Source organism: Drosophila arizonae, chromosome 3 (assembly GCF_054131065.1).
Source record: "Drosophila arizonae isolate 15081-1271.41 chromosome 3, UAZ_ARI_1.0, whole genome shotgun sequence".
In the NCBI taxonomy this organism is placed as follows: Eukaryota; Metazoa; Arthropoda; class Insecta; order Diptera; family Drosophilidae; genus Drosophila; species Drosophila arizonae.
The window spans coordinates 24,119,333-24,130,665 of record NC_142923.1 but is presented as its reverse complement, the minus strand read 5'-3'; the positions used below and the strand labels follow the sequence as shown (position 1 = coordinate 24,130,665).

At 37.0% G+C, this 11,333-nt stretch overlaps 1 protein-coding gene and 1 long non-coding RNA gene across 3 annotated transcripts in view; one reads left to right on the top strand and one right to left on the bottom strand.

Moving 5' to 3' along the window:
- LOC149269930 (uncharacterized) overlaps positions 1–10,523 on the bottom strand; it is a 40,446-nt gene extending 29,923 nt beyond the window's left edge. Inside the window, exons 1-2 of one of the 2 annotated variants that reach the window (XR_016269521.1) lie at positions 10,196–10,523; positions 4,465–4,591 (exon numbers count right to left, since the gene is read on the bottom strand). This is a non-coding gene — a long non-coding RNA (uncharacterized LOC149269930). The remainder of the gene's footprint in view (positions 1–4,464; positions 4,592–10,195) is intronic. The other variant, XR_016269520.1, reaches the window with a different exon arrangement.
- Cyp6a16 (Cytochrome P450 6a16) lies at positions 5,350–8,166 on the top strand. Its single transcript, XM_018004766.2, has 2 exons — positions 5,350–6,507; positions 7,675–8,166. Exons 1-2 carry the CDS (start codon positions 5,427–5,429, stop codon positions 8,100–8,102), a joined length of 1,509 nt encoding a protein of 502 aa, XP_017860255.1. The 5' UTR covers positions 5,350–5,426; the 3' UTR covers positions 8,103–8,166.
- Positions 10,524–11,333: the final 810 nt, after the last annotated feature.

Here is an 11,333-nt window from a genome sequence, read left to right as displayed (position 1 = left end):
AGAAATAAAATAGCACCACTTGCAAATGCAAAGCTTAAGAAGTTCTCTTAGGTACATTTATCAATGTATTGATCTTCCTTTTTGCTTGTATATAAGCAGAAAACAATTAATGATCGCAACCAACAAGAATTACCACAAATATATTAATCGTTTTTATATATTTCAAAACATGATCAAAAACGTCGAATTAATGCCGTAAAAAAATAATAGCACCACTTTTTATATTTATAAATAAAAGTAAGTAAAAATCTCCACCCCACAGTTAAAAACAAATGAAAATAAAAATTTTCCTTAAGTTTAGTATTTGATTGTGTTGCCTTTATTGGCAATTAAGGCTGTACAGCGCCTAATCATAGATTCAACCAATATATATAATACATATATACATATACGTATACATATACATATTAATAAATATAGCTTTTAATGTTTGTTTTAAAATTGAAAAGTTTTATTTTCTCAGGTCCGACTTGCGAAACCAATAAACGAGGCTGTGGAATGTATAAATTTACTATCAAAGGCAATTAATATCAACTAGAGAGTTATATATTGCATAAATCCTTTTAAAAAATAAGCCAGCAATAACTGTTAACTATTGATCTAATGCCCTTGATATCCTTTTTTTTCCAATTTTTTATAAACAAAAAAAGTTCCTCTGAACTACCTGGAAAGTAAATTAGAAAACCCGTTTTAGTTGCAAATTCAATGCATTAAAACTTAATTTAACTTTCCGAAGCACCATAATAATACCTTACATAAAAATTTCGTCAATGATAATTACTTTATTTCTTATAGATCATTTAGCAACCTCGCTGTCAAGAAATTGTTTAAATGCTATACGCTTATAGGATATATGATAAAAGACATCTGAGCTGCAATGCATCAGGGCCACAATCAAATTAAATCAAAAGCGAGCTCAAGAATCGATTTAAGCAATTGATATGTGAAAAGCTCAGCCCACTCCCTTTCGACTTATGTGACTTCCGCCCAAGGGCCACGCCTCTATATTTTTTGTTCAGCTTCAACAACAAAGTGCGCATAACCACACAATTTGTGCTCAACTGCTGATGCTGATGCGGATGATGATGCTGCTCCACAGCAGATTCTCTATCCCTCTTAAAAGTTACGTTTACCATCAATTTTTTACGCCATCGTCCCACATAGCAAAAATATTTCATTACAAAGTCAGCACTAGGCAGCAAAAACAAAACATAAAATAATAAAAATAAAAAATAAAAAATTTCTGCGTAACACCAGCGAGTTTATAATGTAATTTAAAAAGCGCAGAGCAACTCAAAAATTTAAAAAAAAAAAAAAAAAAAAAACAAAAACAAAAACAAAAAGAAACATAAAACAGATAGTAAAACAAAATACATAATTATTAAAATAAATTAAATGTCTGCTGTTGCCCTCATAAACTCACGAGCAGCCAATTAAAAGCACGTCGGACGTGGCTAGTTTTTTGCTCAAGGGCTTTACCGAGTCCATATTCGAAATGGGCCAAGAAAAGCGTATGTGCTAACAGATGCCCTATAAAGGAATGGTCTTTAGCTGATGCTTCAAATATGAGATGGGACGTATATATGTTTTGTGATAATCAGTTATTAATGAATATTTTTCAGTTGATAAGCAAGAGCAACATTTTTATAAAAATGATTAAATAAAATTTATTGATAAATAAAAGAAGTAAAATAAAAAATTTTTTAAATTGTATATTGATCATTGTTCATTCATTTATATTGTATATATTGTATAGTATGCACTTATTTGTTCGACCAACTTGTAAATCAATTACACTTTTCTTTTATATGTAGTGGGGTGGAAAAAAATACAAAGTGAAGTAGCCGTCCTAGGGCGGTTATTTATTATTTGAAGAAATATGCAAAGTTATAATGAATATTGATTTGCTGCCAAAAGCATAAGAAAATTAAAAAACAATAATCGAGTCTCACACTACTGCATAAAAACTTTATATAGACCCATGTTTCAGTTGATCTGCAACTTTTTAGAGTAACAGCCAGATAAAATACTTGGAGCGATTCTCTGTAAAATTGTATATAAAATTGTAAAATTGTATATAAAGAGAGAAACTAAAAGAAGAGTTGAGATGGAATTGGAATGGAAAAAGTACAAAATAAAGGAGAAAAATCACAAAAGAAAATATAAGATAAAAGAAACGTAAAACAAATGATATCAAAAAAGATGCGAAAAAATGAGAAAATAGTTTAATAAAATATTAAATCTAAAAAAAAAAAAAAAAAAAAAAAATGATAAGAGTGGAAAGCTAGGAGAATAGAAGCAGCATATTAAGGTTTTGAAGAAAATATGTGAGAAAAATAATTACAGAGATGAGAAATGAAAAAAAACAACGGAAAGTTAAGAGATAAGAGGAGCAAGTATAACAAGAATACAAAAGCAAAAAGAAACAATAATTATTAAAAAAAAAAGAAGTAGATAACGAATAAGGTTCAAAGAAAATGGAAACATAAGTTCAGTAAAGGAACTTCTGCTTGAGCAATTCACTCCGCCCACAACTGCAACTGCTCCAGCATCGCCCATGCAGACAAGCCAGAAACGTAATATACCCATTTGCCATTGCTATGCTTTGGTCTTGTAAAAATCGCTACCGCGGCAATTTGGCTGCATTTTCACACGCGTTGCGCCGCAAATGGCAAAAAATTGGCATGTGTGTGCGGGGTGTGCGTGTGTGTGTGTGTGTGTATGTGTATGTGTGTGTAGGTGTGGGGTTATGCAATCACCCGTGCCGTTTTACCTCCGTTTACCCTTTTTAGCCCGCCCTGCACTGTAGTCCGCACACAAAAGGCAAGTTAATAAGAGCATGTGCCGCATGTCCAGAATGGCGAGCGAAATCCTCGCAGCCTAACCAAACGGCTGGCGAGACCACATAGTCATACGCACACACACACACATACACTTGCACTCACACACTCACATGCTCACAGTTGATGCTGGCAGCCTCAAAAGACTAAAGCGCTGAACACCGGCTGAGCACCGGCTTCGATTTGCCCTCAAAGGTAGGCAACACTTTTTTAAACTGCATTTCGCTCTACCTTATGGCAAAAATTCACAATTAATTCTCAATTTATTGAGGTGTGAGCTTACAGTGCCATCTATTGGACTGTTTATTGAGCGATTTTTATGCATCATATGCCACATGACACAGTTGCTGTGTGTATGTGTGTGTGTGTATTATTTAATCGTGTAATTGATAAAGTCAATTTGCTACGAAATTAAATGTATTTCTGCATATATGTATGTGTGTTTGTGTTCATGGCGATTATTTACAGCAGCTGTCATTGATCAGTTTAATGATATGTGAAATTCAAACTATTTTAATTAATTCTTTGGCTGGCGTTTACACATTTAACATAGGCAAATTTCAACTGTCTGCCTGACACATGTATGTCAGATATGTCTTAGTAGACTATTAATAGAATATCTTGTATGCATATTTAAGTTAATTAGAAGCAGGTAAGTTAGTGTTCTTTGCATATAAAAATAATATTTATTACAGTAAATTCATGTGCCATAATTAAATCTTGAATTTACTTTCTACTTTGTATATTAATTATACATATTCAAATAATATGTCTTACTAGTTTTGAATATTCCTAGTCCCTATACTTATACTAATATCGTAATCTTATATTCATATGTGCACCAACAAAAAATACCTCACCACATGGTGGGTTTCTGCTTATACAATTGCTAAAGCTTCAGCAGCAATCCGAAAGCTTTCTAGGGTAAGTGTATGAAAATAGCTTTTAACAGTGGAAGCAACAACCATGAAAAGCTGCTACAGTAAAAGCTTATGTGATAATGTTAAGAATAACAGTAAGTGGGAATGTTAAATATTTCTACAGATTACAGTTTACAAGTAAAAAAATATTCAAAATTTATAATTTACACTAAGATATTTGGTTAACGGAAAAAAAAGATTAGATCTTTAGCTGAATAAAGAATTGTAGTAAAAATAAATAAATATATGTATATATATATATATATTTATATATATATATTCGTCATAATCGGTTTTATTTAATTATTTAGCAAATGCAGAGCTGCGCAACATTAAATGTAACTATCTCGTAGCAGGTAGGAAATGCGACTGATCTGGCACTGCAGAAGACTCGCATTTTATAGCTAACAGAATCTCTCTCATGTTCCGCTGCTCAGAGCTTGAGCTTGCTTGCTCTTATCATTCCCTGGGTGATAAGAGCGATGCGTCGCAACGCCTCAGCAATTGTGTGAAAGTATATGTTTGATTTAAGATAATGCAAATGATCTAAAGAATCTAGCGGTTATCTAGCGACTACTAACACTGTGAACTTTGCATCTAAAGTATTAAATGTTTGTGTTTCTATTCAAATTGAAAAATATTTGACAATCTGAAATTATTTGGCCTATATATACATATGAATCAGAGAGGGAATACGCACTTACGTATGCATTAGAAATATTGCAGAGTCATTGTAGTTTTGCAACGTCACTGCTGATATTGAAGAATTTGCAGCGAGCAACAAACCTGAACGGTTATCAACCAGAAGCTGGCGAAGATTAAATACTTTTTCTGCAGATGAAATATATAAATAAAAAATAAAATTCAAAGTAGGACTGAATAATGCAATTATTTAAATAAAATAAAATATTGTTTATTATATACATAATATTACGAATTATATATATTAAATAAAATAACCAATGCATACATAAATATTGCATTTAATTAAACCAAAAACAAACAACAAAATAAAAATAAAAATGTATTAAACAAATTTTTGGACTATAGTTGAAAAAGAAATGAAAGTTATCCTAAAAAAAATTATATGTAATAATATTATAATAATATTAATTATTTACTTAGTCCTAATTTTAAATTATTTCTAATCTCTGATAAATAAATAAAATCTATAGTTTATTTATATTACAGATATTAATATATAAAGCAAAAAAAGTTCAATTTATGCATATGTATATAAAAATAAGAAATATGAAAAATATAATAATAATATAATTATATAAGAGTTTATATACATTAATTATACATATAGTGTATGTTTATGAAAGTCTTTTATGACAATGATAATAATATATATCAAAAATATATTCACTATATTTTATAGTAACTGATCGGTCTTCCAAACATACGCCAATTTGATCTATCTCAGGCATACCAATAAATAGGATAAATTGTTGTACAGTTCACATTGAAGCAGATCAAACAAAAGCAGAATGACTCACTGTAAGCGTATAATAAGCACTGTCATTTAGTAAAACAAATGATAATAGCTCAGTCTGCGCTTATCAACGCCTATAAGTAGAGTCAAGAGTAGAGTTGAGTTAGTTAGTCTTTGGTGTGTCGCAGCATCAGCAGCTCCATTTCTAGTTCTAGTTCCATTCTCAATATGGGATTGGTATTAATCGTCTTCTCGTTGGTGCTCACCTGGCTGTTCGGCTACCTGAGGCATTGCTACACGTACTGGGAGCAGCGTGGCGTGCCACAGGTGCGCACCCACTTCTTGTTTGGCAACTTCTTCAAGCTAAAGTCCATACACCACAGCGAGCTACTGCAGGAGGCCTACGATGCCTTCAAGGGCAAATCGAAGGTGGCTGGCACGTATGTCTACACAAATCCCATTGCCGTGGTCACGGATCTGGATCTGGTGAAGACCATACTCATCAAGGACTTCAACAAGTTCGTGGACCGCATGAATACGCCATTCAATTTGGAAAAGAATCCGCTGGCAGGTCATCTCTTCAATCTGCACGGCGAGCAGTGGCGAGCGCTGAGAACGAAGCTGTCGCCCACCTTCACGAGCGGAAAGATTAAGTACATGTTCAGCACAATCACGAGCGTCGCCCAGCAGCTGGACGAGACCTGCCGGCAGGAAGTGGCCGAGAGCGCGAGCAACGGCAACATCTTGGAGCTGCACGATCTGCTGGGTCGCTACACGGTCGATGTCATTGGCAACTGCGCTTTCGGCATCGAGTGCAACAGTCTGAAGAATCCGAAGGCCGAGTTCAGAGAGGTGGCACGTCAGCTCTTCACTGGCCACAATCGCAGTGTTCGCTGGAGTCTGTTCAAGCGAACCTATGCGAGATTTCTGGAAAAAATGCCCATCAGGCCTCGACATCCGCACGAGGACTTCGTCAGCTTTTTTCTGCGCCTCGTGCGCGACACAGTCGAGGTGCGAGAGCGCGAGAATATCAAACGGAACGACTTCATGGATCTGCTGCTCGGTCTGCGCAAGACGGAGGAGAAGAACGGCCTGACCGTGGATCAGTTGGCCGCCCAGGTATTCGTCTTCTTTGTCGCCGGCTTCGAGACGAGCTCCAGCAACATGAGCTACGCCCTCTACGAGCTGGCCAAAAACCCAGACATCCAGTCCCAGCTGAGAGCCGAGATCCAAAGCGTTCTCCAAAAGCACGGCAAACTCACCTACGAAGCAATGATGGAGATGTCCTACTTGGACCAAGTTGTCAACGGTGAGTGCTTAGACTAAGGTCGAATCCATATCTAGCTGATGAGTAAAGTTTCCTATCTAACCATAAAATTCAAATATGATACGCTAAGTCTGCTGCGATATTTCGCACAATTTGCAGTGCCTAGCGCTGCTTAATTCGCATGAAAACAGTTGGAGTGAGCGAAAGCACTTGAAATAATGTTTATATAGAGTAAACAATAGAAATGAAGACCATACGGTCATACGTTTAGGCTATAACAGATTCGAATGCATTCAGCAAGGCAATTAAAGTGAATTATGATTGAGACTGTCTAAAAAATATATATCTGTAAGCAGACTTTGATCTTCAGAGATTATGGAACAAAAGGCCTAAATTCACTTATATAAAACGATATTGACAAAACTAGATATTGACTGAAGATAAACTATCAAGGTATATATGGCCGAGCAGAACAACACAACCCAGTGGGGGTATTTTATAATATGTATAACAGTGTATAACAGTTATCAACTATATTTCAATTCACTGCTCGCTTCCATTTATCCATTTAGCCAAGTTATTCTCGGTGTTTCGTTGTCTGCTGAGAATTTTTAAATAATCTTAAGAGACTGAGTTTTTTATGTTAAATATATAACAGTTCTTAGCACCTGTGCCTATGCCTGTCTGTTGCCCTAAGTATCAAAGAGTTTTTTATTTAAGTTTGTTATACAAATAATCATTCTCTTTCACATCTTGTACTTGCTCAACAAATCTAAGACTGCTTTAGAAATTCTTAACATTCTGAAAACATAATCATCGCGACTCATTTGGTACTTCCAGCCTCTCGGGCGGCAATGTGTTTGGGTTTTCGATGACTTGACAATTATTTATAAGTATATTTACTCCATATAAATTCTGTTGCCATAGGCTCGCCCACTCACCTTATCTGAGTGTCTATCTCATTTTTTATCTGATTGCTCTATGCGCATCTGTTCAAGCGAGATAATCAAGACTCCCATTCACTTCTGTTATATCTACTTTAAAAGCTTTTGTCTAGTCTGCTTAGGCTTTTATTAGATTGTCTTTATAGTGGGTTGATTATCTCAATTCACACCCCTATTAACTATAACCCATCCGACTGTGGCATTCATTTTACCTAATATTATCTTATCCACTTTCTGACTTTCCCTCTCCTCCTCCCGCTTGCAGAGACTCTCCGCAAATATCCGGCTCTGGCGTCTCTGACTCGCGTTCCCTCCGAGGACTACAAAGTGCCCGGCGATGAGGCGAATATAGTGCTGGAGCGAGGCCTGAGCGTGCATATACCGGTGTGTGCTATACACTACGATCCGGAGTACTATCCGGAGCCGCACGAGTTCCGCCCGGAACGCTTCGAGCCGGCCGCCCTGCAGCAGCGACATCCCATGGCCTTCCTTGGCTTCGGCGATGGTCCGCGCAATTGCATTGGCCTGCGCTTCGGCCGCATGCAGGTCAAGGTGGGGCTCATCACGCTGCTCAGCTCCTACCGCTTCCTGCTGCCCGCCGATGGCTCCGGCAAGCTGACCATCGGCAGCAAGAACTTATTGCTTATACCCGACCAGGGTATCAGACTGCGTGTGGAGCCACTTGCTGTCTAGCCGCTTAATGTTACAAGTCGCGACGAGTCTCAATAAAGCGATTATCAATAAACAGTAATTAAAACCAAGGCAAGAATAACAGTAGACCAAACAACTGCTGCATAAACAAATTCTGCGAAACCGAGAACTGCTGTCGCCTGCTGTTGCCTAGTTGGCAAATTTCAATCAAAGCTGGTGCGTTCGGCGGTTTGAAAGGCGATTGAAAGGCAAACCAAAATTTATAGACGCCGCAGAGCTCAGTTGTCGTCCACAGGCTGCTCAGTCGACGTCAGCCGACACCGACGACACCTCTGGCCACTAAATCACACAAATGACACCTAAACACACACACACACACGCACACAGAGTGTGAGTGAGGGTGGGTGAGGGAGTGAGGGGGGAGTAAAGCTACATGAGCTGATCAACAAGCCGGACGGCGCCTCACTTGATGCACTGCTCATACCTGCAGCTATTGGTTGTCGAGGTGTGCGTGTGCATGTGTGTGTGTGTGTGTCGTCCACATAAATCCAAACATTTACAATATTTTGCTAATTAGCAGAATATGTGTGAATAATGAATGCACTTCATATGCTACAGCTGAACAAAGAGATGGAGGCAGACTCAAGCAGCGAGAGAGGGGGAGAAAGAGAAGGAGAGTGGCTGTTAAGGGGAGTGGTAGTGGGTGGTGCCATGGCATTGCATGCATGGATGCTATGGTAGGTGTCATATTTAATTTATGACTGCATCCGTGAGCCAGCAGCGGCCAATGCAGGCAGCATGCAGAGCAGCCTCTGCACATTTGCTCATCTCGGCGATTAGTTAAGGAAGCAGAGTGTCAATTGCGAGCATTGGAAAGAGAGAGAGAGAGAGAGAGAGAGATAGAGAGAGAGCGAGTCTCTTAGCTACTGTTGCAAAATTTCAGACGAGTAAAACAATGTGCGTGGCATTAATCAAGGGCAGGCAAAGGCAAAAGGTGTGTCGCCTGATTGCGGATGTGTGAATAAATGATAGAAAAGATTTTGATTGATTTAGAGGCGGAGAGTGAGACAGAGAAAGAGACAATGAGAAAACAGAGAGAGAGGTGGAGTAAAATAGTGAATGACTTGTTGACGGATGACGGTTAGCTGGTGACTGATGATTGATGACTGATGATTGATTACTGATGATTGATTACTGATGACTGATGATTGATCGGTGATGACTGATGATTAATGACTAATAACTGATAACAGATGACATGATTGGTGATGACTGATGACTAATGACTGGTGATTGATAGCTAATGATTGATGACTGGCATTGACGACATGGTTCATGGTTGATAATTTATGACTGATGAGTGATTGCTGATGATTGTTGATTGATGACTGACAATTGATGACTGATGATTGATATATAATGACTGATGACGGATGGATCATAACACATAACTGATGATTAATATCTAATGACTGATGACTCATAGCTGATGACTGAAAGCCTTTGATTGATGATTCTTAATTGATGACTGATGATTAATCTCTGATGACTGATGATTGATGATTCAAAATTGATGACTGATAATAAATCTTTGATGACTGATGATTTATAACTGATGACTTATAGCTGATAACCGATGATTGATAGCTGATAATTGATGACTGATAGATATATAGCTGACGACTTATAGTTTATATGATTGCTGATGATTAAAGAGATGACTGAGAACATACTGACGTCTGGTAAGAAATGCTTGATGGCAGATGGATAGTTAAACAGATGGCCAATGACAAGGTGTACTGGCAGACTAACTAATTGTCTGACTAACCGACAATTATGACCATACTCATTTCATGACTTATCATACGGACTAAAAATAGTTAGTTCATTAGCCAATGAGAGTTTCGCAAATGAGAGAAATATGCATTGCAATAATCTAAACTGATTTTTAATCATTATCCCATATTATATAAAACACATTGAATTCGAAAAATCATTTAAGCAGTACTTTATATGGATAGAATGCTTGAAGACAGCGCATATAGCTATTGTCACTTATAAGGAAAGAATGCCAACTTAGAAAGGATATTTTACCAAATGAATTTGTTTTATTCAATAATTGATTACGCACTTACCGATTTAAATTCATTGCACTGATAATTTTAGTCGGTTGATTTTTGTATTGAATTATTATTAATATTTAAAATTTTGTTTTTTAATTAATTTATGAATGACCGCAACAGATTGAAAAGTGATTTACATAAATTGAAGGACACCTTGAATATGCATATGAGCAAGTCAAGAAATAACTTTAGATCATTGCCAATGCACTTGAAAATCCTTGCTGTGAGATGGAGGCACAGGCAAAACAGAATTATTGCGAAATAAAACAACTCCATCTGGCAGGGAACCGATTCGCGACGCGACTGCTGAGCAACTGATCAACGTTAGGCTGGCGCTGGCTTTATGGATAACCAGTCATGACTAATTGACGATCGAAAGTATAATTGCTGAGCGAAGGTTTTCAGTAAGAGTGTGTGAGAGAGAGAGGGATGGCGCTACCCTTAAGCTGCAGAGTAATTGACGATTTGAAGTACATACATATGTATATGTACATATATAAATGTATACATATAAATAAATATGTGTATCTGTGTGTATTGCTCAGCTTTGTTCGAGTCTGCGTTTTTGCTCTTTTCGCAAAACTCGACTTTATAAACACATTTTACTCTTAAGGTTTTTAATTTATTATCATGATGAACCTCTCTCTTATCGCACTTGTTGCTCTCTAAGTTATTTCACACGCTTCAACAAATGGTTTAAATATTTGATGATTTCATTTTAGTTTTGAAATTTCATTTTTTTTTTTTTATACCCTGAACCCATTTTCAATGGGAAATCAGGGTATAATGGTTTTGTTGAAATGTATGTAACAGGCAGAAGGAGGCGTGGCAGACCCCACAAAGTATATATATTTTTGATCAGGGCGACGAGCTGAGTTGATTTGGCCCTGTCCGTCTGTCTGTACGTCTGTCCGTCTGTCCGTCTGTCCGTCCGTCCGTCTGTCCGTCTGTCCGTCTGTCCGTATGTATGAACGCGTCGATTTCAGAAGATATAAGAGCTAGAGACTTCAAATTTTTTTTAAAATGTCCGTAATTACAGCGCGCATATCAAGTTTATCATTAAAAATCGATAGCTCATCCCGATCTTTTTTTATCGATAAAAAACCTTATCGAAAACCAGTTATAAAATTATATCTTCTACACCTTTATT